This window comes from Argentina silus (genome assembly GCF_951799395.1).
Source record: "Argentina silus genome assembly, chromosome: 19".
Taxonomy (NCBI): Eukaryota; Metazoa; Chordata; class Actinopteri; order Argentiniformes; family Argentinidae; genus Argentina; species Argentina silus.
Window position 1 is genome coordinate 7,939,711 of NC_139673.1, and position 23,236 is coordinate 7,962,946.

At 44.3% G+C, this 23,236-nt stretch overlaps 1 protein-coding gene across 1 annotated transcript; it reads right to left on the reverse strand.

Moving 5' to 3' along the window:
* Positions 1 to 734: 734 nt before the first annotated feature.
* On the reverse strand, positions 735 to 22,153 carry LOC310819554 (eukaryotic translation initiation factor 4 gamma 2-like; the record flags this gene model as incomplete). Its single annotated transcript, XM_083690856.1, has 22 exons — positions 735 to 1,510; positions 1,642 to 1,763; positions 1,921 to 2,129; positions 2,255 to 2,459; positions 2,670 to 2,928; positions 3,257 to 3,472; positions 3,599 to 3,703; positions 3,804 to 3,932; positions 4,052 to 4,156; positions 4,299 to 4,459; positions 4,702 to 4,837; positions 4,956 to 5,138; positions 5,238 to 5,348; positions 5,445 to 5,596; positions 5,681 to 5,747; positions 5,911 to 6,042; positions 6,148 to 6,250; positions 6,457 to 6,582; positions 6,680 to 6,745; positions 6,883 to 6,991; positions 18,896 to 18,915; positions 22,014 to 22,153. 22 exons carry the CDS (start codon positions 22,151 to 22,153, stop codon positions 1,445 to 1,447), a joined length of 2,922 nt encoding a protein of 973 aa, XP_083546982.1. The 3' UTR covers positions 735 to 1,444.
* Positions 22,154 to 23,236: the final 1,083 nt, after the last annotated feature.

The following is a 23,236-nucleotide window of genomic DNA, read 5'->3' on the forward strand; positions in this document are numbered from 1 at the left end:
ATTATCATGCTGGAAGTAGCCATTAGAAGATGTGTAAATTGTGGCCATGAAGGGATGCACATGGTCAGCAGCAATATTCAAATAGGCTGTGGCATTCAAGCGATGATTGATTGGTATTAACGGGCCCAAAGTGTGCCAAGAAAACATTCCCCACCCCATTACACCACTAAGGAACACAAGTCTGAACTCAAGTGTTTAACTTTATTGAAAGTTAAGCAATAGTGGTACACAGAACATTTGGAGCACTTACAGAACCTTACAGTAACACTTTTAAATAGAAAGTTTAATTGTACAGATTTATACCTCGTGATTTCATTAGATCATAATAAGTTGGGAGATGACTGTTTCATCATGATAAAACCCATCAATAAATATCTCGATTATGGCAAACCGGCTTAAATTTGTTTTCCACGAGGGGAGGGTGGGGCAGACTTGAAAGTGTAACAAATCCAAATTAATTTCTCATGTTAGCTTTATTCACCAATTAAAAGACATGTTTAAAAAAATCCACTGTTACACCTTTCTGCTTAGATGGAAAACGACTGCATCGGAAACAGACAGTTTGGTCGTCCGAGAACAACATGCCGTAAGGAAATGAAGAATTCAAGTATCACAAAGTTTGACAGATACAGGAGGAGGTATACAGCAACAAGGGATGACAAATTAACAAGGCCGCATCATTTCATCTCTCCCAGAAGATGTTTCTTCCATACATCCACAAAAAGCACTTAAAAAAGGGCTGAATTGGAGTTCTTACAATCAGGGTATATTGTGCAAGTAAACCAGGTATTTTATTACAGACTTGTGCATCAGTCCAGACTCTCCTCAGCATTTTCATCTGAAGTGGGTAATGAACTTATTCATCCCCAGCACATGAAGCCCATAACGAGGAGGTAGAAACACAAGCAATAAACTATTAAATGTTATGGTATAACCGATGATTACAGTTTTAAGATGTCTTTGTAACAATCAAGGGATGAGTGAATATTGCAACGACTCATGTTTGACTCAGAGCAAAGTGCATCTCTACAGTGTTGCTAAATCGGTTAACACAAAAGCATACAGAATACAGCAGCAGCAGGAGAAAGGCCCTCATAATACATGTCATAAAGCAAACAAAAGGTCTAGACTCAAAGCTGCTAATACCATTGACCTCAAATAGGCTCTTAAGACAGGATGTTAAACTAGTATACGCTTAAGACCTTGAGCTAGGAAAAAGAGCCAAAAAAAAGGTAGAAAGTAACAAAACATGCATTGGCGTAACATGGCAAAAAACTTGATAGCGGAATGAAGAGTTGCAGTGGTTAGGTAGGTACGCACGCATATCAGAAATGGGGGGAGGAGAGATGGGGAAGGTGAAGAGCAGGAGGACACAACAGTAGCGCGGGGGGAAAGCTGCATCATATCTATAGCGTCTTTGCACCATAAGGCTTTAGCTGGTTCTTCAGTCAGCTTCCTCCTCAGACTCCTCCTCCTCAGCCGTCTCCAGCCAGGTCAGCCACTGGTTCACCTTCACAGAGAGAACACAGCATCAGCAAAACAGTGAGACGACAGTGGGGAACATGTTTGTACTGAAAAGGACGAAAGTCTCCTTTTCAAAGACAGTTCAGTAGAGAAGGTGGTGTTGGAAAATGTATTTACCTGGAATAATGCTTTTCCCTTTCCAGGAAACTCTTGAGTAATATCTTCTTTCCATAAAAGGAAGGCTTCTTCTTCAATTATTTCCATGTCATAAAAGTGGACAAAGTAGCGCAGTAACATGCCTGGAGGTTAACAAAAGCAATTAGAAATCAAACATTGACAATATGCCCAGAACACCTTTGTAAAGGGAAATACTACAGACAGACACAAATGTTGAATATTAAATGTTTCCATTCAAATTGACCTGTTTAATGTTTTAGCCCAGGCATCTGATCCTACCTTTAGGGAAGGCGCTAGCGTTGCAGTGGACCTGCAGGGCGTAGAGAGCGCTGATCTGCAGGTCCTGGTGATCATGTAGGAACTTCTGCATGACCGGCTTGAAGGCTGCCAGCAGCAGCCTCTCCTGGTCGATCTGTTCTTTTGTGGGGACTGAGAGTTGGTCTAACTCCTCACTGGCATTTATCTCATGGGCAATGTACTGCAAGAAGCTGGAGAAGAGAAGAGGAATCAGACTTTACTAAAAAACTATACATTATTTCAACCCTGTCCAAAAATACTATTTTGAAGCGCATTTTTGCCCCAAAAGACCCATATGAAGCTCATTTCCCCCGACCTGGTCATGAGGATATTGACGAAGCCCTTATCAACGTGCAGCTTGGGGGAGATGTTGTCCTTGATCCACTTGTAGATGGACTGGGGAGACGGGTCTGCCTGGATCTGCTTGAGCAGCTCCTTTTCCAGCTTCATCAGTGGGAATAAGAAGCTCAGCCCTTTACCCTCCAAGATCTCCAGCATACGATCCTTGTTTTGGTCGATCTCTGCAGATTGAGAGAGAGAGAGAGAGAGTGAATGTTACCATACATTGACCATTCCAAGACCTGCAGTCAACAATCATCTCTTTGGAATAACAAAGCCAATCAATTTGATAAAGCATGTTAAATGAAGTTTAATAAAACAGGGATATGAAGTGACTGATAGGATGAACAGCAGGTCATATAGGTTGGGGGTTTGAGAGGGCTGTGACCTACCAGGTAGCATCTTCTGCATGTTGACCTTGCTCTGCTGGAACAGGTCAGTCAGCCACTCTCGGTCCTTGAGCTTGGCCGTCTGCTGCAGACAGAGGAGGAAGAGGGGGAAGTGGGTGCCGTTCTCCAGGGGGTGGGCCAGCTCTGCCACGCTCACCAGCTCTGCTATGATGGCCCGCGCCGCAAACTGGGCCAGGTAGGACTTGACCAGCGGGATATCCACCTCGATCTTGGGACACTGGTCCAGAACGCTGAGGAAAGCCTGGGGAAGGAAATTAGGAAATCAGTTTAATATTAATGGGGTGGCAGGTAGCCTAGGCTCCCTCCCTGTGAGCTGGTGACTGAAGGGTTGCTGGCATCAGATCTAGTGATGCCTACCACTGCTGTTGTGCTCTTGAGCAAAGCACTTAACCCCTAACTGCTCTGTGTGCAGAAATATCACATTCCAAGTAGTGATTGACTGGCAAATAAAACATGGTTTGGTTTAATTAGCTGAAGTGACTAGGCTGGACCTTGAGAAGAAACTCAATGACATGGCGTCTTGACCAGGATATCATCTCTAAAGGCCATCCGTCTCCACGCTGACTCACCTGCATGAAGTTCTCGCCCGTGACGAGGCCCTCTGTGCGGAGCGTGTTGATCAGGGTGCTGGCGTGCTCCTTGTCTTCGTCCGAGCGGTCCAGAGAACAGATCACGATCTTGCTTAACATCTCGGGCAGGAAGTGCTTGGGAGCCTTCATCTCTCTCACACCGTTCACAGCTTCATCAATGTTCTTGTTATTCAGGTAATCAGTCACTATGGTCTCCTGGTAGAAACACGGACAACATGGACAAAAAAAAAGAAAAAAAAAAAAAGAAACAGAATCAGCCTCTTGAATGTCCTCTGCAGGGTGAAGCAGTGGATGTTTAGAGGGATACGTGCTGATACATACAGTCATTTTCAGCAACTCTTCCTTTGCAGGAGGTGGTTTCTTGTTGGTCTTTGGAGGTTTTTCCTGAATTGGAGGAGGGTTGGTTTTCAGACCAAGCTGTGGAGGCTAAGACAAAATAAAACAATTAAGGACAAGCACAGACTGTGACAGGCTGTCATAAACTCAGTTAAATAGAGTGCGTATCTATCTATACATCTGTCTATACCTGTCCCAGTGGTGGCGTTTGCGTGCGTGGAGGCTGAGCACTCGGAGGAATCATGGTTGGTATCTGCGGCTGCAACTTTGGCACTTGGTTTTTGTTCAACAGGAATGACTGTGCCGGCCTTAGACTGATCTGAGGGGAGGAAATAAGTGTGTTTAGTAATATCCAAATGGTTCATACACCAAACCCATGTATTGAATGTAAATGGGTTTGGCTGGATGTCCGTGGAAGCTCTGTACCAGGGAGTGTACCTCCTCAATGTTGAGTCCCTTCTTGATGAAGCGTGGTGCCATATCGTTGGACTGAGCTTGCTTTTGCACAGAGTGATTCTGGTTCTGAAAAATAGGATTCTGCCCCTAGGGAAAAGAAAAAAGGTCCAAACATCAATAAATCAGTATGCAATGAAAGGTATCCTTCATCAATATCATGTTTAGCAGTTCAGCATCACTAGAAATCAAATGATGGCAAAAGTGCAGAGTGCAGCCTGGATAACCTTACCTGGTTATTGTTTTTAATGAAGGGCTTTCCTCCCATATCAAACTGAGACTGTGGGGTTGGGACTGTGTGTCCAGTGTGGCCGTTGAAGTTAGTACGGTGACGCCCCATGGTGGGGGAATACCGGTCTTGAATCACTCCAGGACCAGTCCCGATCCCACTCCCTGACAGACAGGACATTTCATCATTAGACAACACCATGGGACAAAAGAGGTGCATTCAGGAGGGTGCAACGTACTGAACTAAAAATGTTAGCAATAGCGCCAACAAGACTATTTATCTGAATATAGATATTTCTATCTGAACGTTTTAGCCATTTTTTTGCCCTGTTTAACACAGCCTGGAAGGAGAGTACAGCATCACTGACTAATACATCTGAAGAGTTGTGGTCTCAGTGTGAACATACCTGGCATCTGTCCAAACATTTCAGACAAGCCCCCGACTTCCCTGTCAAGTTTAATCCTGCCTGGCATGAAGTGGCCTTCCAGAAAGAAGTCAGTCCTCATTCCCTGGGCCATTGTTGGAAAAGTAACACCCAAATCCTGCAGAACATAAAGCAAACTGACATGTTTAGAACAGACAACTATTCCAACTGTATTTGCATACGCTCTCGCACAGAGGCTCTTAATACTTATTCTGCAAAGACAAAGTGAAACTTACCTTTACTGCTTCCTGACGAATCTGGTTTATCGTCTTTGGTCCGTTATCGATAAAAGCTTTGCGAGGCACCCAATTGTTGTCTCGCAACTCCAGAGTATCCTGCAGCAGGAAACGAATTCTCGCTGGCAAGTCCTTGTTGTTCATTAAGGATCGTATACGGCCAAAGTACTGGTCCATTAAAGACTGCGAGACAACAAAGAAACATATATTAGTCATACTGGAAATGGAACAGAGATTTAAAAATAACATCACTCAACTAAATGAGTCACCCTAAAATCTTACCTTTGCTTTTTCATGGTCTAGTCTAGGCCCCACGGTTCTCATTATCTGACAGAGGCACTCCAGATCCTCCCCCATATCCTTAAGTTGGACTCTCTTCTTCTTTTCCAAAAGCTTGGGGGGGGGGGGGGGGGGGGGGGAGCAAGACAGCACGAATTAGTTTCATGTAGGTATTAAAATGTAAAAATAAACATATGGTTTTAGACTTACTGTTTTGATGCACTTATGAAGGATAGATTCATGGATAAGATCGAGTTTGCCAAGTTCACTAATGAATTTGATGTTGCCCAGCATCTTGATCTTGGCAATGGCACGCTGCTCCTCTTCCTCAGAGGTAAGAGGGTTGTCATGTTTGTCATAGACTGGAGAGAAAAACAGTGCAAATATTAGGAACAAAGAACCCAACAAATATTGGCACAGAAATTAGCTTTCAAAACTGCACTCACTTTCGACATTGCTGGCGCGATTCTCAAATTCATCTTGAAGCTTAGAAATCAAAAGTCTCCTGAATGTCTGTAGAACAAAAGAAGTGTAACATCAGTCAGAAAAAAGATTCAGGTGAAAGCCCAGAGAATAAACAGATTCACATTATTGCAAACTATTATTTGCATATTTTATAGCCTCAAAATAGCACTAATAGATGTGAGGAGGGAGGCCCATTAGTGGAGACGCTTACGGTGCTTTGCTTTTGTGACGAGTGGATCTCCGGTGATGGGCCGTCAAAGTTTGGTGCATCCTCTGCCAAGCGCAGACATAGCTGTGCATAAAGCGAGCTATACTTGGGCTCTTCAAGGGCTTTATCAACAATCTGGGAGAAAGAGGGTGATCTTCACTTAGCAAACAAGCAACAGTAGTCCATCAAAATAAATGAAACATCAATGCACAAACGAGCAGAGTTTAAAAACATATTTACCAGCAAGATGATTCCTTTTAGGACGAGTTTTGAATCTACGCCCACATTCAGGAGCTCAAGGCATAGCTTGTCAAACTTCTCGGGGGTCAGCTTATTAAGTATGCTAAGGATGGACACAAGAGAAAACATAAGAGGTGGAAAAATAATGCATGCTTCATACAAATAAATAAGCATTTCAACCAAAACACTACAACGATACACTAACACGGGCTCCAAACATAGTAAATGTAACTTATGGGTAGACGGCCATCACTCATCTCCAAGCCGGTTAGCTTCATGTGTTAGCGCTGTATTTGTGGGGAAACATACCCTCTCACTTTCCTGAAGATTGCATCATGTCGTTCTTTTTCGTTGGAGGTGTTGACATCTCGTCTAGTGCTTCGTGAGGGAACCCATTTCTGAACGCTAGTACCTGGGGGCTTCCCCAGGAACTCGCTGCAATGAACAAAATAGCATTAATATCATCCAAAGGATAGTGAAGCTTTTCAGGGCATGGCATTCATGGAGTTGTCAAAAATAGCTTGAAAAGTACCTGTTGCCGACAGTCTTGGGATGGTGCTGAGGTGCACCCAGACCTCCTCCTCCGCCCGAAGAAGCACTGTCACACACATGGAAATGGACATGATTAGTTTGAAGGATAAATTAGAGCAATCTAACAATGTACCATATTACAGTGAACAGCCTAGAATGTCAGTAGTGTGTGTGTGTGTGGGGGGGGCGCACTTTAATATGTACCTGAAACGAGAAGCGCCCCCTTCTGCAATCACACTCTCCACTTTGGCGGCTTGACAACGAAGAAGTCCGAAATGAATAATATTGAAAGGGTGGGGAAGGCGAAAGCGACCTAGGAAGGAACAATTAAAACATATCAGTCAAGCCAATCATAAACCTGACTCATCTCTTGTTCTGTTGCCAACTAGCTAGAACAAAGGTGACATCAACATTTCACTCGCAAGAACTCCCTTTGTTTCATGGCACTGAAGTCAATCACAATGTAGCAAGGAAGTGAACTAGCCAGCTAGGCTAACAGTTCCGAGTCTAGCTGTCGAGTCACGGTGAGATTATCCATGGTTGGTTGAATTGACGAATTGATTCGACTTTAATTAGCAATGTATTCTTAAAAACAAACGCATCTGACACCGACAAATCAGGACATTTGCCTATTGGTTATGGTTCACCAGCGTTTGCTAGCTAGCCTGCTCATTAGCTAGCTAGCGTTCTGACGTGGCTAGCAATCATATTACTTTCAATATTTCAGGGCATGATTCGTTTCGCTCTTCGGAGGGGATATCGAAACAATTTATATGGAAACAATGTGGTAGATTTTGAAAATGGCAAAACGCCGGTTCTATAACCAGTGCTAAAAATCCCCCCCCCCCCCCCCCCCAAGACGCCATTTTCTGGTAATGTGCCGTGGTAGTGAAGCTTTAGAAGGGGCTAGTTAGCCTGCTGCTCCTACTACTACTACTACTAGCCAGCCAGCCAGCCTACGCAGCCTTGGAAAGACCACATTTGGGATAGCTGACCTTAGCTACAAGACGGTGGCTAGCTAACAATCAGAAGCCATTTTGAACATATAGCTAAGCTAAGCTAAGTTAAACACACAAGAAGAAAAAAAACCCATCATACCTTCACCAAAGGAACTTCAGTTTTGTAGGTGATGTGGTTCCCAAAGATGAGAAATCAAAGAAAAAGAAAAAGGACCCTGCGTGGTCGTGATTTAAATGGAAATCGTGAAATGAAAGTCAGTGCGTTCCAGGGCCAGACCTCGCACCGGTTAAAGAGAAGAATGCTGACTGTAATTGACGTCATGGCTGATGGGACTTTATTGGATGGGGGGAGCGTCAAGATGTTTCCACTCCCACGCAGCTATGCAACAAACAATATTACATACCCAAAAAAGAAAAAATATGAAGTGCGTGATTACATTGTTAATGTGTTTTTAGACCAACCCAGACAATGATCATTATAAGAAAGAATACTTGAAACAGTCATTCCCAAATGTCAACTTTTGGTGTCTATACAATTGTGCTTTTATGTATGATATTTGTCAGCCTTTCCGATGCTGTCAGTGTGTGTTGTTTAAGAATACAAAACATATTTATTGAGTCCCCTCAATGACTCTGGAATGAAAAAGATGCCTGTGCTTTAGTGATTAGGCATATATGTGTTTTGGATTTGTAACTCGCTGTTCTGGCTTATGAAATGTCACATCAGCCTTAAGAGAGTTTCCTCTATCAGGCAGATGGCAACCCATCTGTCATGGTATCCTATGGTTAGGTTAGTCTTCATTCAGGGTTGTAGCTCAAGTCCCAATAGCCAAAGATCAGAAAGGCAAAGGCCACATAATGGTGAATCCGTTGACCCAGACAATGTGCTCATTTGCCAGAGCAGCACATTGATTGACTGAGGGGCGTAGGCCGTGGGCCCGGGCTGTGTTCAGGCGGCTCACTGACACACATCTCAGATTACACAATGAAAGGAAAGCAATGGTGCCATATAGATGGGTCCTGTCCATCTAGAAATCCATGTTGATACTGTATGAATCATTGATTGTACCCTACCTACTATGGGGTGGGGTGATGATTCAATTTGTAGCTAATAGCAAATCATATCAGTCCTTTTCATGAATCATATCTTGTCCTTGGTCTATTTGTGGACATGCCTGGTATGAAACATGAAACATGTACTGTGGAACTAAACTCCACCCCTCAAGTAATCTGTAACATTCTCAGGCATTCAACTAGATGTAAACTACTAGTGTTTATGTGGATTTGTTATTACAGTATTTTCATTCAGTTTTGTGAACACATGAACACGGTACAGTTTGATGTATGTGTCTCTGCTTGGTCCTGTTTACAGAGCATTCTGCTCAGAGATTTCACAAGAGATATGCTGAGGCTGAGCAGCCTGAGGACAGCCCGGCCCAAGCGCTAGATTGTGAAAGGAAGTTCCAGGAACTGTGTGTCTTGAGATTGTGACGCCATCTGGTTGTTGACACTGTTGCTCACATTGATCTGTCATGTTGAGTCAGATCCCTATGCCTCTGGTGAATGGCCAGCAGGCTGAAAGCGTCACAGTAAAGGGTGGGGCTCAGGTTCCTTTCTCTACCTACCACCCACATCTTACAGTACTGTATGTAGCGTACTCATTTACTGTCTGTACTATAAAGCCCTTCGTCAACAATTGCAGAGTGTTGAAACCTGAATGAATCTGTCTCTTCTTTGACGATATAGTTTTACATAACCTACTTTTTTTGTTTGTCAAAGCTCATTACATTTCATAGCTTGTTCGAACTGAATCTTGAGGACTTCATGAAACCTGTTCTTCAGAAACAAGGAAAGTCACTGAATATTTGTATCGAACTTGGATCCTCCCTGTCTTGTTATCTCTCTAATGTGAATTTCCAATTGTTGGAAGCAGAGAGTCTGGTGTGACTCATGGGTGGGTAGACAGGTTCTGGCTTGATAAGTCTGTACCTGCGTAACCTGGAAACTGTCTCCCATGTAGTGCGTCATCCCAACTTCCTCTACTATGGTCTGTCATTTTACAAGATGCTCACTATCCCGGATACACACTCAGACACTGATGAATTCAAAGGTTTCCTATTGCTACTGGCAATCATAAACATTAAAAGGGAAGTGAATTTCACTCTTTATATCTTTTGCTAATTAAATTGCTCTCTTGTCAGCGGTGATAGAGCCTTCAAGCACATCTATTGAAAGCAATTGCATTAGGTATTAAAATATTGCTGATATGAAAGCTCTGAAATTATTATTGTGGACAGGAAGGCCTTGGCGCCGTACCCGGAGGCTCTGGGGGAGATGAAATCAGTTTAATCAGAGATTGTCTATGGATTATTTCCGCAGTGACAGAGTTGCTTGACATCTGTTAAGATGTCCTCCATTTCCTCTCTTTGTTGAAAAGCCCGTTATTTCATGATCGATTTTTTAAATGGAAGCACAGTGATGCCACCTCTTTCCAAGAAGAAGAAGAATTTCAGTCAGTGAGACATTGAAAGCTACACATTCCTTCTTTTTAATACAAGACAATGGGCGACCGCAAGTTGCAAGTGCAAACAAGTTCAACTCGCTCAAGGCAACTATGTTTCAGAGTACCTTTCAACTACCGTATTGTGAGTTTGGTCAACAGGTTCGAGATGCCTTTATTACAGTGGAATCTGACTGCTTCATACTTCTTTACAGTATTCCCCACTCAAATCCTCTTTTTTAATCTACCCTTGAGGGAGTTGTAGAGACCTTTCACATCTCTGCAGCTGGAAGGCCCCTTCCTAAATCATTCATCACAGGGAAATGAAACCAGCTGTCTGCTGGGAGCAAGCACTCAAAGCTAATAAGGCCCTATCTGACTTAATGCCATGGATGGGTTTATGTGTGTGTGTGTGTGTGTGTGTGTGTGTGTGTGTGTGTGTGTGTGTGTGTGTGTGTGTGTGTGTGTGTGTGTGTGTATGTGTATGTGTATGTGTGTGAATATCTGCTGGTTGCAGGTTTTTGCCTACGTTGGACCCTTCTATAACAACCCGCACAAGTATATTACCATTAGTGACTCTTTGTCAGTCTTCTATGCAACTTCCCACTGTGCAGAGCAGTAGAGGGATACACTTCATTAGACATTCAGGATGCTCAGGGCTACCCATCACTTAAAAGCTCTAATTATTTTTTATTTTACTCACACATTTCTGTCTTAGTTGTTTTGGGCCTTATCAGGAGACCTATATGATCATATATTCATATAACAGCCTATCATCGGAATACCCCCAAGTGAAAAAAGTTTTAAGCAAGAATTCATACATGAATCGTGACCAGGAAGAAGATAAGAATGCAAATGCAAACACTCTAGCGACTTTGTCCTTTATAAAGGGACGGGGAAAAGAAAAACAAATGGAAGTCTTTTGAATGCTTATCTCCAATAAAAAATACGGCATACAATATAGCGAAGGTTTTGTCTGCCCAGTCCAGACTCAGAAAACACATTATTAGGCTAGATCAGAGGCAGTCATACATTAAAGAAAGTAAATCTTCTACCAATGTTCTTTGAAGTATTTTTATGTTGAAATATTTGTGATGAACGACTTATGGGTTACATTAAATATTACTTGTATGTCTTCATATTTGTCTGAATTGAGAATGATTATGAGCCATCAAACAATTCTTTACTTGTTATTTTACAAATAGCCAGTTGGTGGTGCTGCTGGGCTCATGATGACTGGTATCAAAGATTTGATGGTATATCATGAGGAGCACAGCAGCATCTACACACACGCACGCACGCACGCACGCACGCACGCACGCACGCACGCACGTACGCATGTGGACACACACTCACGCACACATGCACACACACACACACACACACACACACACACACAAACGCACACACACACACACACACACACACACACACACACACACCACACACCACACACCACACACACACACACACACACACACACACACACACACACACACACACACACACACACACACACACACACACACACTGACATGCATACGTACATGCCAACATTTCAAAGTGTTAAACTCAAAATTACTGTCTATGTTGTATGGGTCAAGGAGTTCAGAAATCATCCATTAAGGAAAGGCAGAGGAGAAATACAATCTCTTTAAGATTTAAATTTAATTGACTGAAACCTCAGCATGAATAATATGAATTACATTCTGAACAAAGGCTAGCGGAGCTGAATAATTCATAACAAGCAGCTCATTGAAGCCACACAACGTTGGTCCCTATAAGATAAATTCATGCTATCCACTGAAGTGGCCAAGCAGCCTATGCAGCCCTCCACTAAGGGCTCCCTATTTGGGATCTCCAGAGAGAAACTTCTCAGCTCAGAGCACTGTATAGCTCTTATTCCATTAGATGGTTCACCTTACAGGGCATCTAATTGGATGTATCTAATGACTGTAGAACGTCCCCACGTGTTCTGTTGTCTGAAGGGGAGGGAGGTCGGGGTGGGGTGGGGTGGGGTGGGGTGGGAGTGTGGGCCGTGGGGTCATATAGCTGATGGACAGGGGGAGTCCTGACCGAGCTCCGACTGACAGTGTGTTTAACATTCCACACACACACACACACCTGCCGGGATCTGCTGAGAGAGAGCAATGGCAGACGCCAGATCAACAAATTGCGTGGGGGTTCAGGGACCGTCTCTGCCATGGTTGACATTGCTGAGCCTTGTGGCTGATTCCTACTCCGCTCACACATACAGCAGCCCTCACCTGACGGGGCTAGTCTGAGGGAGGTATTAGCTGGACCCTCACACATTTTGGGGATTTGTTTGAGACAGCATGGGCAGAACCCTTTGACCTGAGGGCTCCCTGTGGACAGAGGTTAAATGAGATAAACCGGCAGGGCAGAACAGAACCATGTTGATGCTTATCTTCAAAAATAGAGCCTATATCAAACAGCCATGCTATAGAAGTATGACTTCTATGGAAGTATTAGAGTTCATCCAACCATATGAAAGTATGGCATGGGGTAGATGTTCTATTGTGCAACCAGACCAACAATTTCATTGGTATTTCACCATAATAGTATTACCCACACATCTTCACAAACACCAATTACAGGTCTGGTACCCACCCACAAGTGTCTGACTGCACATGTTATCAACCCTAATAGGTCTGGTGGCTGGCCTGGTAACTCATAAAACATTTCAAATAACAGCCTGATCCAGTAAATTCCTCAGGTTACTTCTATGCGTGACAACCAACCTACCTGAACTTGAACAAACAGAAATGTGTGGGATATCAGGTGAAGCTATTGAGTCTGTCTGCCGTGGGTGGTGAAGGCTTAGCAGACAGAAAACACGCTGTAAGGAACAAAAACAGCAGTATGGCGCCATTACAAAACATCTCCTCCAGACTGCAGGAGGAGTAATGAAGTCGTTTATCAAAACAATTCAGTAGCAGCAGCAGCAAGCTATGAGAGTCTGAACAAGAGCCAGACAAAGCAGGCAATAGAGACATATTATCAAAAGCGATGACATAAATCACATTTGGAGGTGAAAATGAAGGTTATTGCCAACTTCCATGAAAAGGTTGAATAGCGGTATGGCACTATTAGCGCAGAAACAGACTCGCTTTCTTACATAATCAAAGGTCTGCCATTTGTTACTTTCCATATTCTCTGTAAACTACAATATCTTTCGTATGCTCTGTGTGATGTTCCCTGAGTCTGTGAGGCAGGAGTGGAGTGAGAGATTTACTCCTCTCAGAGTTACACCCACAGCCCATGACATTTAGCACATCCTTGTATCAGGCTCTAAACAACTCCGGCTCCGCTGTATTTCACCCTCTCCACAGGAGTGCCGTCTAATGGGATTTGGCTCTGACAGCCTGGTCATGTTGTTGACCTCTGAGGAATGAGCCATCACAGCGGAATTCAATGTGTTTGATGGTGTGAGGCGCTCAGGTCAACGTCATTTTCTTATCTCGGTTTTGACTGAAAAGTTTTCATTTATTCAGGAGGGTTGAGCCAAGGCTGTATGAATAGTTTACATCATATTTCTACATTCTCAAGTGTGTTGATGATAACAAATCAGTCATTCATGTTAGATTAATCAATTCCAACAACATAACATGAATATAATTCATATTTTGATGTTGATGTCTGTGTATGTTATTGAAATCCTTCCCCATGGTCTTATTGCATGTGTAAATGTATGTATGTATATACAGTATGTATGTATGTATGTATGTACAGTACCAGTCAAAAGTATGGACACACCTTCTCATTCAATGGTCTTTCTTTCTTTTTTATTATTTCTACATTGTAGATTAATATTGAAGACATCAAAACTATGAAGGAACACATATGGAATTATGTAGTAAACATTTACTTTTAGATTTTAGATTCTTCAAAGTAGCCACCTTTTGCTTTGATGACAGCTTTGCACACTCTTGTTTGTGTCCAAACTGTGTCCAAACTTTTGACTGGTACTGTATGTATGTATGTATGTATGTATGTATGTATGTATGTATGTATGTAGTTAGTGCTAAAAGTGCTGCATAAACCCTTTCCCTGGATTACCATTATGGCTGACACACTAATCTCCCAGCATGCTCCTCTGTCACCGTTGGGAGTCACCTATAGTGAGAACAGCACCTGAGAGGGTCACAAACAACCCTCTGACCCCCACACCCCTGGATAGCCAATCGATCAGAAGCCCAGTGATTTCTAGTAACGAGAACAGTGCAGCCTTGGCACAGGCACTGACATGCTCTGTTTCCTGTCCATTATATTTCACTGAAGTTCTCTGAGTCACTCAGCCTGAACTAATCTAGATGGGAGTGGACATTTTCCAACAGCAATGAGATTTCAGGCCATGAAAGGTTTTGTTCGTCGCTCTCTTTCATTTGGTTGGCTTCCTTTTTCCCTGGTTGATGGTCTCTTTTCTGACAGTCTCTCCTCCTAATTGCTGAATATTAATCGTCCATGCGCTGCAGATAAGAATCCTCCATACTGCTGACGATAGAAATATAGCCGTGATTGAAAAAGATTGCATTTAATTTGGTCATTTGATAACTCAGCGTTTAACTATGATCGTGCATGGAACATTCCCATTCCATTATCCCAGACCACTTTTAGAAGATCAGGTCTGAAAGTAGTCAGGTGCCCAGTAATTGCTTGTTGCCACATATGGTACGCTATACAGTATCTCAAAAGCTGTAGAAAGTAGACTGATGTAACTTTTTGGTAATAACTAGTATTTTCCGCTATCTGCTAATAAATCCACAATTATCTGAGGAATAATTCATGAGTAATAATTAGTTACACTGTGACTGTAAATGAAGCGTTAACAATGTAATATCATCACATCATTATATTGAGAATACATCATCTTAATCTTCTGTACAGATGTCACCTCAGATAAGGATGTCAAATGGAGATGTCAAATGTTCATAATTCTAATAACAGATTCCACCCACTTTCCATTAAACCTTTTTTTCTCTGCTTTTTAATGACTAAAGCATGTACAATTATCCATAGCAATAAACTTGAATTTATTGAATAAACATTTCACCTCAGTAATGATTTCACATAAAAATCAGACAGTATGACCCTTCTCACATCTCCTTAGCTAATAAAAAGTAAATAAATTGAAACTTGCTCATTAATTCCTCTCTCTCCACTCCTGCAACCTCCTCTCTCATCTCTCTTTGGCCCCGCTCTCTCTCTCCCTCACCCCCCCCTCTCCCCCCTACTCTCTCTCATCCCTCTCTCCCTCCTTCCTTCCCTCCCTCCCTCCCTCCCTCCTGCCCTTATCCCTCTCCCCCCCCCCCCCCCCCCCCTCCCTCCGTCTCTCTTTCCCTCTCTCTCTGGTTGAAGCGTATTGACACTGATAGCTGGCTCCCTCATGGCGCAGTGCTGAGTTTTGTTCCTGGAGTCTTCTCCATATGCTGACAGATGTCACCCAGCGTAGGCCCAGACAGGGCCAGATCCCTGTAGTGTTGTGTGGCAGGGTTAGGGATCAGCAGTACGGCTGGGGGGACAGGCTCCAGTCAAGCTGGAGTAATGTGACTGTGTTTCACAGCGTCTGCTCAACATGGTCAGGTTCAGACTGCATGCATGCTATAGTCCTGCCTGTGCTTGCTTTAAAGCTCCTTCCGTCTGCTCTGCTGTTGTGTGTTAGAGAGTGGAGCAGTACAGTTGCTTTGCTTGATATGGTAGAATGTCAGGAGTGTTCAGACTCAAAGATGCCCTGAAACTCAGATGCTTCAACAAAGCAACGGTATCCCTAGAGGTTGCCGGACTTGCCTCACATCAGAGGAGGCAAGAAAAGCTCACTTTTGTTATAACCAACCAAACAATACCCAACAATCACTATTTATAGAGCCGTGAACTAAAAGGCTCTAATGATGTGACATGATGATAAAAGAAGCCTCAGAATCAACAGCATAAAGACATTCAGTAATAGAGGGGCAAGTCAAATAAAACTACCTTTGCTTTGACAAAATGTGTCTCAGGTTGGGCTGTGATGATGAAATATACATATCAGAGTTGTTTCTCCTGCTCCCTTCGCTTCCTTCCTTCAGGGGCTGTGCCAGCTCCATGTCAACTGATTTCCTGTCATCATTAACGGGTTCAGTCATCCATATGAATAGTGTATAATCAAAGAGCTGAGGAGGCTCTGACAATCAAACCCACATCTTCAGACTCGGAAGCAGAGGGTCCCATTCCCTGCCTGCGAAAAACTGCCTTCTTTGAACTTCACGCTGGTTGGGCTGTGCCAAGTCAATATCCGGGGCTGAGAGGGAGTGGCGGCTGGTTAATTCTCTCCTTTAGCACTCCACCATAACTCACTGTAGAGGGTGGCAGGCAGGGGGGAGAGAGAGAGTGAGCTAGAGTAAGAAAAACTTCCCATTCATTCCTTTGAAGTGATAAATCACAGATGGTGTTAACAGAAAAAGGTATGAAACTGTGCAACAAAGACAATGGCTCTGCTGGAGGCTCTGTGTCAACCAATTCTAAACTGAGGAAATGACTTTTTGTGGGCGAACAAAGCTTTTGTCATATCCCTCTCCCTCTTTCTCGTTGTCTGTGTGGGGTGTTTGTCTGTGTACACTGACTAGAGACCATGATTAGAGCTTCTGTCAGGCTGGACTGCTTTCCACCATTACATCCTACAAGCACGTTACCTATTCATCTTCTCCGTGTGAAAGTGAAGGTAAACCAGCATTCAGGGCTGTGTAGGACACATTGATGGACATACTGTGCAATACAATACGACTGAGTGGAACTCAAGTGCAGTTTCCAATCATTGTCTGCTTTTGAACAGGAATTGTTTGCCTCATGAGGAGGAGCTGTAATTTGGCATTGTATGGGGCCTCATAACAATCGCGCAGAGGGAATTGGAGCAGATGCATCACAAAGAAAACAAACGGTTATGGATTATATGACGACTAGCCGACTACTATTATCACCCCATCCTCTTATACCATTGAGGAAAAAGTATGTGATTGAGGCCATGTAACAGAAGGCAAATTACTTAGTGCTTGCTATGGTCTGTCATCCCCTCCAAGTCCCTCCCTGAGAAATCATAGAAATCATTTGGGTTGATAGTTGCCCAGGGAACACAGACAGCTGTCAGGCAGTGGAGAGCCATGAAAAGACTCTGTGTCCACACAAACATAAAACGGACACTCGTTTTCTGTATTGGATTTAGTTTGATATCCAAATCAAAATGAATCAAAACTCTGAGTGCTGCACTGTAGCCTTGTTTCTTATTGGTTTATTCTCCTTCCCCTGTCATGTCCACATCACATCTCCATAATTTCGTTCGCTTTCTCCTTCTCCTCTTGCCGGAGTGATGAAGTGATTCCAATGTCTCCCTTGTGTTCATGGTGGAGGTCATATACATATCATTCATTTCCTCCATGGATAATGAAGAATAGGCCACGCAGAACGTGGAATAAAATCATGCAGAAGGAATAGTCTAGTCCTCTAGTAGTCGGCTAGAACATCTTGTCTCTCGTGGTCATCAACTGACATTTTCAGCATTCATTACAAGAGAAGTGAGAAGGGAATTATAACAATGGAATGAGTAACTTTCAGGTTAGGTAAAAAAAAAAAAAAAAAAACGAAAAACAGAAAAATAATAGATTCAATTTGAAATTCCTCTTCCCAATCGGTTGCGGAACCGAAAAATAGAAAAATAGAAGAAAATAGAAGAAAAAATAGAAGACTACAAATCCAAACATTAGGAAATAATGTGGGTGAAATGTGTAAATAATGTAATGTAATGTATCATTGTTCATGCTCGTGCCATTGGGCTATGGTGAAGAGAACACCAATGAGAGGAAGGATATATCATGAGAAGGATATACGCATGAGAGAAAGGTTTAAAGAGAATCACTTTAAAGAGAATCTCGCTCTCCTGTTTCCCTCTTTGACTCAATTTGCTTAGACTACTTCCTATTGATTTTGTTTCCTCATGAATAAGAATGATGAGGGCCGAGGTTCCATTCAAATTAGTCTCGGGGTGGAGGAGTGTGGAAGGTTTCTGGACTTGTTCTCTGAGTGCCTTGTCTTTCACTTTCCTTCTCTACTCTGTGCAGTCACTGCATAATTAATTTTGTTCAGTGTATTTGCCTTAGGAAACAATTTACTGCAGCTTAGGTTTTCCGCCCCAACAAAATAAGTGACTTCGCTCGTGTTGTTTAATGTATCATTATAGATACTATTTTGAGTGACTCTTGGATAAAAGGAGTGTTGTGCTAAGGAACATATTTGTTAAGCAAGAATTGAAAGCAAATAAGGATAATAACGATATCATGCTCTACATTCATGATACATGATCAAGAAAAGATTCACAGTAAGTATGTGTGACATATTTTACGACATGGAAACAGCCCAAAACTCACACTCACTCAAACTATTAGTTAATTCCATGCACCACACATTGTTTGACAGGATGTGAAGCTCTTCTCAGAGGTTGTGTTATGCTGTTGGAGGGCTGTGTCACAGAGCTGTCATACCCATGGCAGTGGCCTAATTCTCTGGGTGCTGAATGCCTGTAGACAGACAGGCGGTGGAGAAATCAGACACAGAGGGACCGCGCTGTCTGCTTGTCTGCCTCTTCTAACAGAGAGAGAGTGAGAGAGAGAGAGAGAGCGAGAAGAGAGAGAGAAGAGAGAGAGCTTGGGAACATTGACAATGCTTATCACAACATCTCTCAGTACTGCCGCAGGCCGGCGTAAGATTATACCTGGCCCAAACAAGCTCTCGCTGGAGTTGAGGCAAGGGCACAAAAGTAGCACAATATGTGCCTCAGTGATCAATATGTTTGATAAAGTGCAGGAGCACTCAGCAACTTGAATGTCTGACTCCATCAGGGTAAAATCAAAGGCCTGTCACCATGAGCACAGCTCTGGATGACCTCACAGTACATTGTACACTGTTCACTTCATCCCTCTCTGGCACTACTTCCCGTGGTCGTTCCAAACACTACCCAAACAACAAAGCCTTCAAGGTCTTTCATTACTGTGTCTTAGCACTGACATGAGCGACTCTGTCTCTCTTTCCCTTTCTCTCTCCCGCGCTCTCTCTCTTCTGGAGAGAGAGCTGGCATAGATCAATATTTTGTGTGTGTGTGTGTGTGTGCGTGCATGGGTGCGTGTGCGCGTGTGTCCATGTGCGTGTGCATGCGCATGCGCGTGTGTTCTAGTGTGTGTATTTGTGGTGCGTGACCTTGGCCACTCTTGTGCAGTATCAACCCCCTCCCACACACACACACACACACACACCCGGCCTGCCGTTTTCTCCTGACAGATATCATTAGCATATCAAATGGTTTCAGCATCTGTCACATCTCTTGTTACGGCCAAGATAACAACATCAGAGATGCTCATTGTTAATGGCTCTATGTTTCATGCTTCTCCGGTCAATTGTTTTCAGTGGGGAGGGGAGGAGTGGGAGGCATATCAAATGCCTGTCTCATGATTGGATGTGTTTGACCTGTTATCTCTGTTGTCTGAAGTCTCCTAGTTGATTCTATTCTTGCTATTTAAGCACCATTTACTATAATATGATCTGTGTGTCTGAGAAGCTACTCTACTCCTCTGTTCGCTACAATATGTTTAGAAGAACACTCACTCTCTGTTCCCTATATGTCTGCTGTGCTTGGACCTTGGATCTGGATTTCCTGGATCGAACTGCTGTTGTTCAATTTAATCTGTCTGTGTGCCCCGAAGCTTGCTAGCTAGCTTGCTGGTCATGCTACCTGAGGAATTTATTTTGCTGTGGGGCTAGCCTAACCTAGCTGTTTGCCAGCAGTGCTAGCATTGTATGTTTTGGAGCTAACCTGGCTGTTTGTTTAACAGTACTAACGTACGGCGCTGTCACTGCCACCTGGATGTCGGGGTTTTTATGTGTGTGTTATCATTACTGAATTCGCTCTCTCTGTCTTGTCGGTGCCCCCCCCGGGATTTTCCATTATCCCTTCACCACGGACGGCAGCATGGCGAAACTTCTATCATCTGCACTGTGTCAGCCCTAAGCCTCCCCCTGCCCTCCTATTACATCACGACTTGGGAATCGTACGCTGGGCTAGCTATTGTCACAGGGGCCCACGTCATCACATCTACAGTGAACCCCCAGCTGGCTATTGTGGTGGAAGTCTAGGATTTACCACTCTGTACTTTAGCTCTTCGGAGGTAAGAATCAAGAAACAAGTCCTGAGTAGCCACAATATCTGAGTCTGGTATTTATTGCTTGCAAACAAGAGACAAGAGCGTAACAGCAGCCCAGCGTAGAACCGGGGGTCCGTTCAGCACAAGTCTAAAGAGACAATGATCAGGTTCGTCTTTTATACAGTTTAAACATAATACAGGCGCCGCCAAGGCTATCGGCTGATGGGCTTGTGCTTACGTGAGAAAGGGCGGGAGAGAATGAACAATGGTGAGACTCTCTTACTGATCAATCAGCGCTTTCTTACTGCTTAATCGCTGTTCAACATTTCACACCTATCGGCAGGATGCGCCTGTCCCCCCATTATTGCTCTCTCTGACCACTCCCTCAGAGATCACCGCTGTTCATATGGTAAATCATACAGTGCTTCTCAGAACAATGGCTATAGAACCCTAGAGGTGTGGCAAGAGAAAATGTAATCACAAGTTTATCAGTCATATGAAAGTGTATAACCTGAAAATAGTTCTATGAATGTATTTTCCATAACACTATATCCCCTCCTTTTGGTCTTGCTCTCGACGCTGTTATGATGTGGTCCAGGCGCTAACTTAGAACAACTCCCGATGGCTGACACTAGCAGTGGTCTCTCCATCTCTCCCCCTCCTCAAATGGCTAGGTTTGCTCTCCTCACTTCTCCTGACTTGTTGTCAGGGTTAGTATAGGGGAGGTAGTGAGGGTGAAGCGGTCTTTAGGAGGGACTGTTAAGATGTAGCTTGAAGAGATGGGTTTTCAATCTACGGCGGAAGATCAGAAGTGACTCTGCAGTCCTGACCGTAGTGGGAAGCTCATTCCACCAGCGGGGCGCCAGGACAGTGAAAAGCTGTGACCGAGTAGCGCGGTCACTGCATCCACGTAGAGGCGGTGGTGCCAGGCGGGCAGCCGAGGTGGACGAGCGGAGTGATCTTGCAGGGGTTTGGGGGCTAACCATTGCTTGCAAGTAGTGGGGGGCTGTTCCCTTTGCCGCCTGGGAGGCAAACACCAGGGTCTTGAATTTGATGCAAGCTGCTACCGGGAGCCAGTGGAGGGTACGGAGGAGGGGCGTGACATAGGAGAATTTGGGGAGATTGAACACCAGACGAGCGGCAGCGTTCTGGATGAGCTGCAGAGGCCTGATGGAGGAGGCGGGGAGTCCGGCCAAGAGTGCATTGCAGTAGTCAAGGCAAGAGATTACAAGTGCTTGGACCAAAAGTTGTGCTACAGGAGCGTGCTGTCGCTATGATGTTCGCCACACAGGATAAGCGGTTGTCAAGGATCACCCCAAGGTTCTTGGCTGTATGGGAGTCTTGGAGAGGGCAGGCTTTCCCTGGGAGGAAGAGCAGCTCAGTCTTGTCAAGGTTGAGCTTTAGGTGGTGGGCTGACATCCAAGCAGAAATGTCCGCAAGACATGCCGAGACACGTGTTGCCACCTGTGAGTCATTAGGGGGGAAGGAGAGAAAAAGTTGAGTGTCATCTGCGTAGGAGTGGTAGGAGAAACCATGTGAAGAAATTACAGAGCCGAGAGATTTGGTATAGAGAGAGAACAGTAAAGGCCCAAGGACAGAGCCCTAGAGGACACCAGTGGTGAGGGGTCGTGGAGAGGACATAAAGGCCATACACTTGACCTTGTGTGTTCTACGAAGTCCATCACCCCCACCAACCTTTGTGGCCTTAATTTCGACCTCGCCATCCAGCTTTGGTCAAGGTGGTCAATGATCTCCTCTTGGCTGCTGATGATGGCAATATCAACATACTCATTCTCCTTGACACCATCGGCTTTTGACACCATCTCACACGCCATCCTCCTTGATCGACTTGAGACAACCCTAGCCATCACCGGAACACCCCAGGCTTGGTTCAGATCATACCTGTCCAACAGGTGGCAGTATGTGTCTCTTGGGGGGGTCCAGATCCACGCCAGCAATAGTGAAACAAGGTGTCCCCCAGGGCTCCATCCTTGGCCCCGCTACTGTTCTACCTCCTCCCACTTGGCCAGAAACACATTAAGCCCATTCTGAAACACAACCTCAATTTCCACACACACGCTGATGATACGGCAGCTCTACCTTCACACCAAACCCCCTGTCGCCCTTCCTCCCCCCTCCCTCACCCAATCTTCTCAAAGTCAACAGCAATAAAATGGAACTCATGGAACCAAAGACTCTCCTCCAAAAAATCAGCAACCTTGTCCTCACCATCGATGGCTGCTCCATTTGCCCCTCCTCAGAGGTAAGGAACCTGTGGGTCTTGCTGGACCCAAACCTTTCCTTTGAACCCCACATACGGTCAGTTACCAAGTCTGCCTTCTACCATCTCAAAACCATCTCCCATCTCCGGCCTTCACTCTCTGATACCTCTGCTGAAACATTAATACACGCATTTGTCACTTCCCGCCTGGATTATTGTAACAGAGTCCTTCTTGGCGTTTCCAGCAAGGCCCTGAATCAGCTACAATATGTCCAAAACTCAACTGCCAGGATCCTCACATGCATTAAACCCTGGCAGCACATCACCCCCACCCTGCAACAACTTCACTGGCTCCCCATAAAATACAGAATCTCCTTCAAGGTCCTCCTCCTCACCTCCTCACCTTTAAGGCACTCCATGCCCTGGCTCCTGCCTACCTAACTGACCTACTCCACCCCTACACCCCTGCACGTGGTCACCGATCCTCCGACACTGACCTCCTCGTCATACCTCGCACCACACGACATACACTTGGCGACCGAGCCTTTTCTGCTGCTGCACCCAAGCTGTGGAACACCTGTTCACCAGCCATCCAATACTCTGATACTTTCAATACATTCAAAACCAGGCTCAAGACCCATCTGTTCAGACTCGCCTTCCTACAGCACAGCCTGAGCTCTTCCACCATTTTCTTTCT